At 41.1% G+C, this 14,163-nt stretch overlaps 1 protein-coding gene across 1 annotated transcript in view; it reads right to left on the bottom strand.

The window, feature by feature from the left end:
• Positions 1-14,163, bottom strand: part of LOC310841171 (uncharacterized protein) — a 30,237-nt gene that overhangs the window by 4,974 nt on the left and 11,100 nt on the right. The window contains exons 9-14 of the mRNA XM_083731758.1: positions 10,904-11,085; positions 5,846-6,034; positions 3,557-3,719; positions 2,962-3,111; positions 2,147-2,307; positions 287-460 (exon numbers count right to left, since the gene is read on the bottom strand). Of these exons, the coding sequence (XP_083587884.1) occupies positions 287-460; positions 2,147-2,307; positions 2,962-3,111; positions 3,557-3,719; positions 5,846-6,034; positions 10,904-11,085 (1,019 nt within the window). The remainder of the gene's footprint in view (positions 1-286; positions 461-2,146; positions 2,308-2,961; positions 3,112-3,556; positions 3,720-5,845; positions 6,035-10,903; positions 11,086-14,163) is intronic.

The raw sequence follows: 14,163 nt of genomic DNA, 5'->3' as shown, positions 1-14,163 counted from the left end.
CATGGAATCATGGAATCATAGAGTTGGAAGGACCCTGAGGATCATCTGTTCCAAACATCTGCAGTATAGGACTGCAGCTGTCCCTTACAGGGATCGAATCTGCAACCTTATTGTATCTCAAAGGTGGTTTTTTTCTTTGTCTTTTGAGAGGAGCGGGAGTCTGAGTGGAAAACAGCCCTGCAAGCAATCAGGTCACAGACTCCAGATATTAGCCAAAGCTTTATATTATTATTAACATTAGAAAATATATAAAAAAATTATTGGTGGTCTTAAAAGACTCCATTACCTCTTGCTGTTTCAGAAGAAATGAATCAATCAAGCTCCTTTGGTCATTTTCATCCAGATCTCTGAGGTGTTGTATGAAGGTGGCATTTATGAAGGCATGCATCTCATCTTTGTTTTGAAGGATAGTTTTACGGGCTCCCAAAAGCAAGCCAAGAGCAGGAAATATATTATACAGCTGTAAGGATAAAATACGACAAAGAGAAAAGCCCAGTGCTTAATTCTCAGGTGGTACTCCAAATATCTCATCTTCCACAGAGGAATAAACAATGACACAGAACAAAAATGTTTGGGTTGGAGCAACATTGAGTAAATTTCCCTTAGAGGCCAAGGCTGGAGGCCATTTTCTTATGTGCTGTTGTAGTTATGGAGCCCCCTTGTACTTGTGGATTAGCAGTTTGCTCAGATGTGGAAAGCCCCTAGACAGAGGTCAACCAGAAGTGCCCAGGGGCAGCAAAATGCCCCCCTGGCACTGTCCCCCCACAGTCTCATGGTGTCACTCACAGTGCTGCCACAATACAGGGCACTGTGGCAGCAGCCATGGGGGCATGGGCAAAACTGAGACGTGGCTGGCAGTGGTGCAACAGCAGGGACAGAGAAGCGCTTGGATCTGCCACCTGAGGCAAATTGCTTCACCTCGGCTCATGTCAGCATCAGTCTTGGGCTGGCGGTGGGGCATTTTTAGCTCTTGCTGGAGGGCCAAAGGTTCCCCACACCTGACTTAGACTTTCAAAAAAGCTTGCACAACAAAGACTCCTGGGTAAGAAAAACAGGCATTGGAATAAGGAGGAGAGGTCCTCTAGTGGGTCAGGAAGTGGGGCATAGGAATAGACAGACATTCTCCCAATAGAAGTGGAGTCCCCAACGGATAGATATGGGGTCTTGTATATTAAAAAAACCACCTTTATTTTTTAAAAAGGTGAAATTACAAAAGAAATAAAATATTTCAACTATATATAATTTCATAAGATCATGCATACAATATACAAAACATCAGATATGGTTTGAGTTATCTAACTATTATATTTTAAGCAGAATATCCAATTATATGAATGAAAATAATAAATGGGGTGAATATTGTCTTGAAATTTTATATTTGCTTTTTAAAAAATAAATTTATTTGGGGCCCTTCTTTCAATATCCCTTTTAAAACTTTTAAGTTGTGTTAACAATGCTGCATCCCATGTGTTTTATACATATATACATATATACATATATATAGCTTTGACTAGTCTGGCTGTAGTGGTTGTAAGTGTTGCGAAGTCCAAAATCTCCCTTGCTTGCTATGCTTTTCCAAATCAAATGTATTTGGGTATTAAAATCATATTGGTACCAAGAATTTAATTTATAACCAAAAGCTTTTAATCTTACAACAAGTCCAAAATATATGTGTATAATAGCTGCTCCTATATTTTTTAAATTTCCAACAATTGTCTCTTTGAAAATTATAACCACTTCCATTCATCTTTAGTAACTGGAGAATTAATGTCTCTTTGTCACTTCTGCTCAAAACTGAAGGATGATTGATCTAAACAGAATAATTATTTGTATTATTTGGCCAATATACCTTTACTTTGGAAGGTGAGTATTAATTTCTCTGCTTTACTTAATACCTGAAGATTGCAATTCCTTTCTACTAATACTTTTCCTTGCAAATATGCAATACCTCTCCCCTCCTGAAAGCTGCACAAAGAAAGCTGAGTGAGGACCTTTGGAAGGAAATGCTGTCCTGGGATCTTACGCAACTCATATTTCTCAAGATGTGTTTTGCAGTGAAGCCCAAACAATATGGAATTGTACCCACATTGAGTATTCTGTGAATACAACCAACTATTTCTTTTCCATTTAAAAAAGCTTAGATTACCATGACAGAGGGGCTTCCCAAAAGCTGGAGATTTTCATTGACCATCTTTAGAAGTTTTCTAAATGTGGAGTCTTCATATTCAAATCGCTTGTTTAGTAGGATGGACACTATGATATTGGCAACAGCGGCATTCATAATTGTGGAGGTTTCAAATGGTTGTCCTATACATAAATATTAAACGATGCTCAGATAAAATACCAATTAGAATAGCTCTTCTCTGTCTTAGGTTCCTACCGATGTATAGAGCACATTTATTTTAGAAACTGATCCTAAATTCTGGTGTACTTGAAGATATCTGAGTTAAGCAACACTAAAGAGTCATGGGCAGTATATACCTAAGCAGAGGTCTTCATCCTTTTTGACACCATGACTCCCTTGACCAGCTACATTCTTTCTGTGGTTTTCCTGTGGGGCAAATGCACTCCAAGCCTCAGGAGCCAGTTATGTCACCCCTTGCCTGCAAAGCCAGTGGCCTCTCACCCTTTTTCAAACACCCTCCCTCATGAAGTGTTCCCTCAGCCACCTCTCCTCTCCCCTCCGCTTGGGAGCTTGAAGCCAGGGTTGCTGCAACAAACAGCTGTGCAAGCCCTTGGGAGGCAGAGATGTGAGAGGGGATCATAGGAGGAGGACAGGAAAGAGGGACAGAGGCCAGCATTATGTCACACTGACCTGAACACTGCAGATTGGTAACTTCTTCACAGGGAATCCTGGTTACTATATTTCTGAGAGTTAGTAATATGTATATAACACAATATTGTGGGCATCTAATATAGTGTTGTTTTGCCCTGGAAGAGTAGAGGGAAACACTAACCCACCTTGGTAAGATTCAAATGTCTTAATCAGGACACTGCATTCTTCCACAATTCTGTCCTCTATGGACCTTTTCCCCATGCCATAGTCCCGTAATGTGCTTAGTGAGAACCGCCGCATCGCTTTCCAGTTTTCACCATGTGAAAAAACAACACCTGAAGAGCAGAGATCAAGTTTCAAGTTATCATGGCCACGATAATATGTTTTGGCTTATCTCACCCTTCATCTGTGGAACTGAGGATGCCTCTCAGCTGGTCCCTCTTCCGGTCTCTGATAAGACACACATTCTCCAGAACTTCAGCAATATCCCTATGGGTTGTACCCTCAGAACACGATTGGAGAGTGGGTTCTCCAGTTTACGGCCCTTCAGATGTAATGGCACATTATCTTATGACCAGATTCTCCTATTCCCTCAACACTACTCTTTTGCTGGCAGTGACAAAGACATCTGACATTATCCATCCAATGGCTGCAGCTACACCGGTCGATTGGCAGGCTGTCCTCCAAGCTATAATTGAAACTAACAATCAGATTCTATATTGCTATGATAACTAAGTTTCACAAACAGCACAAGCTATTATACAGAAGTAAAGACCTCACCAAAGCCTCTTGCATGGTCCTCAAAAATTGGGATGGTGGGTCTCTCTGCAAATGCGTCCGCCTGATTCACCAGAGCCTCCTTGACTGTCTCATACCCTGTCAGCACCACCATTTTCTGGAATCCCATTTGGATGCGGAAGATGGGGCCATGTTCTTTTGACAACTGGAGTTCAATGACCAAAAGAGAGAAACATCAAATAAACCCCTCCAAACATACATACATACTGTCACAGATCTGAAATAAAAACTCATTTCATTTACATGGTTTCATGGTATAATTCATCAACTTTAAATGTCTAAGCATTGTCTATCACATGGGTGCCTTTAGCAAGAGGAGTAACCTCAAATTATTAAGAAGAAAGTGCAGTAGGATGGCAAATTCTGCAGGTCTTTTATTTTATCTGGATATAATTGTGAGCAAATAATGTTGAAAACTGATGTGAATTTTCCTTCCTTAAGAAATTGAAAGTTAGAATCATAGAATTGTTGGAAGGGACCACACGGATCATCTAGTCCAACCCCCTGAAATGTAGGGATCTTTTTGCCTAACGTAGGATCGAACCCACGGCCCTGTGATTAAAAGTCTCATGCTCAACCAACTGAGCTATCAGTTTTGGCTGCTCATAATTAGGCTCCTATGTTTCACCCAAGGAGTGCCAGTGCTTTCCAATATTGCCTTTAGCTAAAATTACCCTGGAGACCTAGATTTAATCTAATAAAATTTTTTACACCTGCCCAAAGAATCATGGGAATTGTGGGTATTGCGAAGAGATGAACATTCTCTTTTTCAAAAAAATAATTTTTATTGAATGATTTTATGTTACAAAAAACCAATGCAACCATACCACCACCACGTGGGTGGCACTGTGGGTAAAACCTCAGCACCTAGGACTTGCCGATCGCATGGTTGGCGGTTCGAATCCTCGCGGCGGGGTGAGCTCCCATCGTTCGGTCCCAGCTCCTGCCCACCTAGCAGTTCGAAAGCACCCCTAAGTGCAAGTAGATAAATAGGTACCGCTTTATAGCGGGAAGGTAAACGGCATTTCCGTGTGCTGCTGGTTTCTGTGTGCTGCTCTGGAGCAGCTTCGTCACTCTGGCCACGTGACCCGGACGTGTCGGCGGACAGCGCTGGCTCCCGGCCTCTAGAGTGAGATGAGCGCACAACCCTAGAGTCTGTCAAGACTGGCCCGTACAGGCAGGGGTACCTTTACCACCACGTCTGTCCTTTTTCCATTCTCTTCATTGTATACTGTGGCTCGCTTTAAAGCAGCAAAGCAGACAGGAGCCACCCACTTTGCTGTTTGAAATAGTTTAGTACAACATTTGAGTCAGATTTTTCTTCTTGTTTTCCTGCTCTAAAAACTTGGCGCATCTTTTGGAGCGAAAAATATGGTAGTTGACCCACCTCTTCCCTTAATATTGTGTTATACGTTATCCAGTTCTCTTTGATATTGTTGTTTTTTTGAACAGCGATTGCTTCCTGTGCAGATGAACATTCTCAATAAGAACGTAATTTCAGACATGGGTGCACTTAAAAGCCCACATTCAGCAATATAATTGCTTTGTTTTGTTTCACGTAAGATAATTGTGAAAACTTGAGTGGATTCTAAAATGATGTATTTAGAAGTGCTGGCTTCACACTGAAAAGTTCGATAATTTTGCAGCTAATTTTTGCGGATAAGGCTGATTAAGGTAAAGGTAAAGGGACCCCTGACTGTTAAGTCTAGTTATGGACGACTCTGGGGTTGTGATGCTCATCTTGCTTTCAGGCCGAGGGAGCCGGCTTTTGTCTGCAGACAGTTTTCCAGGTCATGTGGCCAGCATGACTAAGCCGCTTCTGGCGAACCAGAGCAGCACATGGAAATGCCGTTTACAGTCCTGGCATTTATCTACTTGCACTTTAACGTGCTTTCGAACTGCTAGGTTGGCAGGAGCAGGGACTGAGCAACGGGAGCTCATCCTGTCATGGGGATTCGAAAAGCCGACCTTCTGATGGGCAAGCCTTGGCTCTGTGGTTTAGACCACAGCATCACCCGCGTCCCAGTCTGGTTGTGGCATTCCTATTCCCCTCCTCCAGTGACCCAGTCCCTCCACTGCACAGATCAGCTATCAGCCTAAACCATAACAGCAATCACACACAAGAAGGAAGAAAAAAACGAATAAGCCATACTTGACAGAGTTTTATCATATTGGCATATATGCATTTATGAGATGGAACACTGACATCTACCTGACCTAAAAACATCCACAGAATCTTTGCCTTGCTGCAGAAAGAAAAGAAAACGTTACCTTTAACATTGTTCTGTAAGGTCTCTTCAGATCCATCATGTGGAGATTCCCAAGAAGTGGTAAAGGTGTTGGACCTGGTGGGAGATTTTTGGAGCTCCTATTCCAGAAACTGCCCCATTTCCAAATGAATATAATTGTAAGGATGAGCAGGAATAATGCTGGAATCTGTTCAGTCCAATCCATTTCTTTTCAGTGAGCAAATTTCTGAAGTGATTACTGTGAAAGTCACAACATCGTTTGATCAAGGACAATGTCCGCTGGCTGAAATGAGCAGCAAATATACTAGGAACTGTCTCTAATGAATCATTTCATTCAATGGAATGAACTTTCCCCCAGATTTTACTGCAAGCTACGATTGATGATTCAGCATTCCCTTTATACTTACTTGAGCAGGGGTGTTTTCTTCCTGAAATAAAATTGTCGAGCACGTTCAACATCTTTTGAATACTTGGGAGGTCCAATGTTCAGTTTTAGAACAACATTATAGAATCACAGAACTGGAGAGTTGGAAGGAACCCAAACAACTGTTAAGAAATCCTCTTGTGTAATTATTGAACTAGTGAGAAATTTTTGAGATAGTCTCAGAACCTGCTGAACTCGTTCTTTACAAATATTCTGCTATGCGGCATGTGTGTGTAGCTAGTTTAGTTAATTAATATACCGCTGTCAGCAACATAGGGAGATGTTCTTGGAGAAATACTGCACAAATATTTTGGGGTGTGTGTGTGTGTGCAATTTTCTGCACTATGCAGCATGGCTCTCTTCTGTCAGTCATCTCTGGAACTATTTGCTCCATAGACAAACTTGTGTGATATACTTCCTCTTGGCTTGTGCAACGTTGTGGTTTAGCTGATGATGATGTCTTTTATTCATAGTTGCTCTTGATCCATAAGGTCCCCAGGCAGATTACAGCCATTTTAAGCACATGCAGTTCTGCATCTGGTGGCAAGAGGCTCAGGTGTTGACAGGCGGTTACCACGGTATCAGAGCAGGTACAGTGGTACCTCAGGTTAAGTACTTAATTGGTTCTGGAAGTCCGTTCGTAACCTGAAGCGTCCTTAACCTGAAGCGCCGTTTCCCATTGAAAGTAATGGAAAGTGGATTGATCAGTTCCAGACGATGAAAACAACAACCCTAAAACAGCAATTTAACACGAATATTACTGTTTAACGAGACCATTGATCTATAATCATTGTACTGCATTATAAAGTAAATAAGACAGCAGTTTAGATGAAAAAAAAATAACTGATGATAGTCAGTTTGGATGGGGGGCTTTAATAATAATAATAATAATATAATAATAATAATGATAATGATAATGATAATAATAATTTATTATTATTACCCCGCCCATCTGGCTGGGCCTCCCCAGCCACTCTGTGCGGCTTCCAAAAGAATATTAAAATACTGCGATACATCAAACATTAAAAGCTTCCCTAAACAGGGCTGCCTTCAGATGTCTTCTAAAAGTCTGGAAGTTGTTGTTCTCTTTGACATCTGATGGGAGAGTGTTCCACAGGGTGGGCGCCACCACCGAGAAGGCCCTCTGCCTGGTTCCCTGTAACTTGGCTTCTCGCAGTGAGGGAACCGCCAGAAGGCCCTCGGCGCTGGACCTTAGCGTCCGGGCAGAATGATGGGGGTGGAGATGCTCCTTCAGGTATACTGGCTCGAGGCCGTTTAGGGCTTTAAAGGTCAGCACCAACACTTTGAATTGTGCTCGGAAACGTTTCTGCAGTCACACAATCAACCAGTAGCTGAACTGGGTTCCTCACAGTCACAAAAACAAGTCACAAATATGAAATCACAAGCCACAGTCACAAAAGCGAAGACACAAGTCAGTCCCATAAAATGAAGAACAAGTCATGTCAAAAAATTGAAAAAGCCAGACAACTAAAATGCAAAAAGCCAGCAAAAACAAAACTTCCAACTATAACTTCTGTGTTGCGTGGGTGCTCGGGACTCCACAGCTGGCAGACTCAACAGGAAGCCTCTGATTAGCAGCGAGGGACTCAATTAACAAACGAAACACACGCAACAGGAACCAGACGATGAAAAGCGACCCCAAAAACAGCAATTTTGCAAAAAATTTACTATCTAACGAAGCCATTGATCTATAAAATGAAATCAATAAAACAGTACAAAATGAAAATGTGATTTTTTTCCTTACCTGCGCTGATGAGTTATTGTTTGGATGGGGGCTCAGGGTCCTCTTCCACAATCACAACTGGCTTGTGGAGGCCTCGGAGAGCTCACATGGCTGGAGGCCAATTTTTGAGTGTCTGTAGGCCCCACAGATGTTGGGACTTGGCAGTGGCGAGGCCTCCGAGAGCTCAGAAAACTCACGTCTGGGTTAAAATTATTTGTAACCCGACAAAACGTAACTCAAAGCATTCGTAACCCGATGTACCACTGAAATTCTAGTGGGCCCAGGGAGGAATATATTTGTTAAGAGTCCAGTGAGGAATACTTCAGTAGAAATTTCAGCATTTGGACCATCTTATTGAGTGTTTCTGACCATAGGATCTCACCCAGTAGTTCCTTCAGCTTTTTGAAATCAGCCTTCATAAAGTGAATAACTGTCAATAATTGTATGAGTGTACAACTTAGCTACTCGTGTACGCAGATTGAGCATTTGTTGAATGTAACATGTGAATATTTGCAATACTTGCTACTTCCTCATATTAGAATAAATGTTTGTATCTGCCCTTTAAGGTAAAGAACAACATGCTACACTTGAGGGGACTGTTTCAGATGTGGGCAGACCTGGATTCCCCAGTGACAGGAATTGAAGAGCCCACTCACTCCGCATGAGGGGGCTTCACAGATTAGTTGCTTGTATAAAAAACTATTTTAAGGTCTCTGCAGCTTGTACAGTCGTTGTATTTTCCAAGTGAAACCATTACCACTAGCTCATTTGGACATTTAACTGGGAATATGATGCTTCGAGATATTTTGTCGGGATTCACAGAATGCTGTGAAAGTAAGTCTGCAGGCTTGAGTTTGCTAGTTGATGCAACAGGCTGATGCAATACTTTCTGTAGAGTTACTGGGTCAGAATGACTAAGCAGTAATGTGCTGTCATCGGTTTAAAAGGTTAACCTGTCCAGAGGTCATGGTGGTGGTGTAGTGTAGTCAGAGAGAAAGAGCCTTCCTATTTGCTTTAAGGTGCAGCCAGGTACTCTGTCTGATTGTATGTACCGCTTCTGTAGATATTTGTATATATTTAGCTCACAATAAATAATACTGCACTCTGTCTGATTATATGTACAGCTTCTGTAGATATTTGTATATATTTAGTTCACAATAAATAATACTGCACTGAAGAACCTGGGACTCTGAGCATTCTGCTAAAGCACCGCGAAGAATTCGCGACAATTTGAAGGCATTTGTTAACATGTGAATATAAGAAATCAGTTTTGTCGGTTGATCATGAGAGCACAACATCACAATGTCGGTGACATCATGAGCGTCGGGAAAGATATGACATATCACAATGTCGGGAAAGATATGACAAGAGACTGCAAGATGGACCCGAGCCCTATTTATTTATTTCATAACATTTACACACCACTTGGCTGTAAATAAATAAATAAAAAGTTCAAAGTGGGTAGGTATCATGGACTGGCTGTGATGAGAGGCAGCAGCTGGGAAACCCCCAGGGGGAGAAGGTTCAGAGCCGGGGCACTGGTGGAGGGATAAGTGGTCAGTGGGAGAAGAGGGAGCTGACTGGGGGAGGAGGTGTTGGAGGCTGAAGAGAGAAGGAAGAAGCTGGGGCAGAGAACAGTTCAGACAGGAGAGGAAGGGGGCCAGGAGACAGAGATGACACAGCCTGCCTCATCCGGGGAGTCTCCCCCTCCTGCTGCGACCAGCTCCCTTCTCCCTGGTCACCCAGAACATGGAGAGAAATGAAGATTGCAAAGTCATGAGATGCAAGGTGATGGAGCTGTAGGCTGCTGGGGGAGGGGCCTTAGAGGGCAGTGGGAAGGTGGAGACCTTCAGTCCTCAAAAGCTGGCAGGAGCTGGAGGCAGGAGTAGGTCAGCAATAAAAAGACCACCAGTGCTGGGGAAGTTAACTCTTCAAAGAAAGCAAAACAGTGGTTTCTCCCACCCAGTTTTTCCATACTACCATCACCTCCCTCCCCCCAATTTTTAAAATAGAATTGCTCCACAGAGTAAGTTTTGCATCTGAAAATGAAGGAAATTTATTTTTATTGACTAATGTATTCCACAGCTTTCTAACAGACTTAATTGTTTCAGGAGTTGTTTGAACTTTCAAATATCTTGATCCTAATGATGCCCAACCTACCAAAGGTGCTTTGTATTTATGTAAAATCATCCCAAAACCAAAGACATTTCCTAAACAGGGAGTTTATCTTTTGGAAATATGATCTGGATATCAAAACTGGAAGGCCTCTCAGAATATAGATAAATCTGGGGACAATGTTCTTAATCAGATTCCTGATGCAAATTTTTTTAAAAACAGTGGAATTTATCATTGGACTTAACGGTCAGGGGTCCCTTTACCTTTTCACATGGAAAGACTTAATCTATTTTGTTACCTGTAGACTTGCTATACCTGTGACCCTCAGTTAAAATCTGAGCCTCTTCATCAGAGTGGGGAGAAACACCTGCATTTGACTACTCCTTTTTGACCATCCATCACTTAAATCTTTGTTTTTAAAAGTGCCCTTCACTTAGAACCACATGATGAAGCAGTAAAATACACAAGGAATGAAGTGGCTTGACACAAAATATATAGATTATATATATTACTGGTATATATATGATAGTAGGTATTTTTTTTCCTGAACAGAATCAAATAAATTTCAAAATTAAATTCCTAGGCTGAACTAAAGCACTACAATTAATACAGAATCATATTTACTCCAAACATTAAGCAGAACATAGTGTGCAACACTTAAGTTTTGTGACACATCATGGGCCAATCCGACTGGAAGTCTACTGAACCACAATGTCCATGGTTAATAAGGGTGTTTAAAAAGGCTTGCATTGCACACACAGGGAGGATAAGCAACCCATGAACTTTGCATCTTATGAACGTGGCAGAGCACAGAGTTGGTGGGGCATGGGTGGTGTTGTGAACCCAACAGCAGGGGTCAAATCCAGGTCATCTTCAGATGTTCCAGGAGGTAGCTGGAATGTGAATCTTTGCAGGAGGCTTGTAAAGAAGAGGAAGAGCTCCATTTTGGCAAGATTCTCACCTAAACATGCTCTCCGACCTGTAAGGAAGCGCAAGCAGGATTGAAACTGGGCTCATGGCTTCCTTAACAACATTTTATTGTTTTATCTATAATGGAATGCATCAAACTGCTCACTGTTTGAAATTTCATAATGATACCCTTCTAAAATGCAACAAGAATGAACACTAATCTTGAAGAACTGCATGTTCTCCAAGTGTCCCAATTCTCCAGTCCCACAATGCATGCTCTGCTGCTGAGCTTGGGGAAAAGTATGAGCCAGCGCTTGCCCCTCCGTAGCGGCTGCTGGAGGAGAGGATGTGTCTGTCGAGAACTAGCTTGATGATGCAGTGGCTCTGAGGGGGAGGCAGAGGGCAGAGCAGTCCTGGGTGGGAGGAAGGGGGAGCAGAACGGAGCACAAGGAGTCTGGATTTATTAAAAAATGCTTGGGGCAGCCATGTCTAATCTTGCCTCTTTCTAAAATGTGTTTATCGGTGTGTGTTTTTCCTTTTGTAAATCTACCAAAAGAATAAAATCAGATTGGGGCTAAGGGGTTTTCTCAGGACAGTGGAGGGTGCAAGTCGTGAGTCCTGTTGGTTTAGAAATGGCAGCACTCGACCTTCTTCTGAAAATAAATGCTCTGCGGGGGGCTGGGGAACACAAATGGTCTTTTGAGGAGGGTGAGTTGGGACATATGAAAAATGTCCTGATTTTCATCTGAAGAATGTTGGCAAGTATGCAAAAGATGAACTCCCAGCAAGAAGCATTGCTAAATACAGATTAGAAAAATTTTGCAAGCATATTAGCAAAGAGGATGAAAGAGTTACTACAAGAAATTATCAAAAAAGATCAAGCAGGTTTCCTTCCTTGCAGACAGATGAAAGATAATATAAGGAATATAATTAATATTTTAGAATATCTGACTGCCAGGAATGAGAAACAAGCTATGCTAATATTTGTGGATGCAGAAAAGGCCTTTGATAATATATCATGGCAATTTATGTTAAAGAACTTGAAATTGATGGATGTGGGAAAGGAAATTTTCAATGGAATAAAGGCTATATATACAGAACAGAGAGCAAAGTTGATAGTTAATAACATCACTACAGAAGATATAAAAATAACTAAGGGTACAAGACAGGGATGTCCTCTCTCTCCTTTGTTATTCATCATGGTACTGGAGGTCTTCCTGAAATCAATAGGAAAAAATGAAGAAATAAAAGGGGTGACAGTAGGTCAAAATGAGTATAAGGTGAAAGCTTTTGCTGATGATCTGGTAATAACGGTGGAAGAACCAGTAAAAAGTGTGGGAAAAATATTAGAGGAGATAGAGCAGTTCGGTCAAGTAGCAGGGTTTATATTAAATAAAAAAAGACTAAAATAATAGCAAAAAACATGAATCAAGGCATGATAGAGACAATGCAACAACAGACAGGGATAGAAGTGGTAAAGAAAATTAAATATTTGGGAATATGGTTAACTCCGACTGCAAGAAGATCAAACGTATCCATTCTTAAGGAAATCAGCCCTGAGTGCTCACTGGAAGGACAGATCCTGAAGCTGAGGCTCCAATGAGAAGAGAAGACTCCCTGGAAAAGACCCCAATGTTGGGAAAGATGGAGGGCACAAGGAGAAGGGGATGACAGAGGACAAGATGGTTGGACAGTGTTCTTGAAGCTACAAACATGAGCCTGATCAAACTGCGGGAGGCGGTGGAAGACAGGAGTGCCTGGCGTGCTCTGGTCCATGGGGTCACGAAGAGTTGGACATGACTAAACAAAAAAATGGTTAACTCCCAAGAATATTGATCTGTTTCAAAATAATTATATACCAGTGTGGAATGGAATAAAAAGAGATCTGGAGGTGTGGGGAAGGATGAAGTTATCATTTTGGGGGAGAATTTCAATGATAAAGATGAGTGTGCTGCCAAAAATGTTATTTTTGTTTCAGACAATCCCTATAATTAAGGGGGCATCAATTTTTAAAGAATGGCAAAGAGTAATTTCAAGGTATATCTGGCAGGGTAAGAAGCCAAGAATTCAATATAAGCTATTAACAGATGCGAAAGAAAGAGGAGGCTTCGCCCTGCCAGACTTGAAATTATACTATGAAGCATCATGCCTGTTAGTTAAGGGAGTGGATAAAATTAGATAATGGAGAGCTGTTGGATCTGGAAGGTTTTGACAATAGATTTGGCTGGCACGCATATTTATGGTGTGAAAAGAAGAAAATACATAAGGCTTTTGAAAACCACATTTTCCGTAGATCTCTTATAGAAATATGGGATAGGTATAAAAACCCATTGGAACCAAAACTTCCTCACTGGTTATCTCCATTAGAAGTGATGAGTGTTAAAAAGATCAATATGAGGGGGAGATGGATAACATATGGAGAGCTAATAATAAAAGAAGGAGGGAAGTGGAAAATGAAACCATATGAAGAGGTAAAAGAGTATGTGTATGATTGGTTGCATTACTATCAGGTTAATGAAATGTTTAAAAAGGATTTTAAAGAGTATGGTTATGTGGAAAGAGATTCAAAATTTCAAATAGAAATATTAAGTAATGATCACAAAATATTATCAAAAATGTATAAATTGCTGCTGGAATGGTATACAAAAGAAGAAGAAGTTAAATCGGTGATGGTGCATTGGGCTAGGGATTTTGGATATAATATACAATTTGAGGAGTGGACAAAATTATGGAATGATAGATTAAGATTTACGGCATGTACTGCGTTAAAGGAAAATGTCATGAAAATGGTTTATAGATGGTATATTACACCAGTAAAACTTGCAAAAATGTATAAAACATGTAATAAGTGTTGGAAGTGTAAAGAAAAGGAAGGGACATTCTATCATATGTGATGGGAATGTAAGAAAGTGAAAGGCTTCTGGGAAATGATTTATAATGAGCTGAAAAAGATGTTGAAATATACATTTATTAAAAAACCGGAAGCTTCTCTTTTAGGAATGGTAGGAAATGAAGTAAATAAAAAAGACTGCAAACTTTTCCAATACGCAGTAACAGCAGCGAGAATACTCCTAGCCCAAAAATGGAAACAGGAAGAATTCCCGATGATCGAAGAATGGAGAATGAAATTGACGGACTTCGCAGAATT

The sequence above is a fragment of the Podarcis gaigeae genome (genome assembly GCF_964106915.1).
Source record: "Podarcis gaigeae genome assembly, chromosome: 3".
Lineage (NCBI taxonomy): Eukaryota > Metazoa > Chordata > Lepidosauria > Squamata > Lacertidae > Podarcis > Podarcis gaigeae.
The sequence above is the reverse complement of the archived record's forward strand: the minus strand, read 5'-3'. Positions and strand labels throughout refer to the sequence as shown.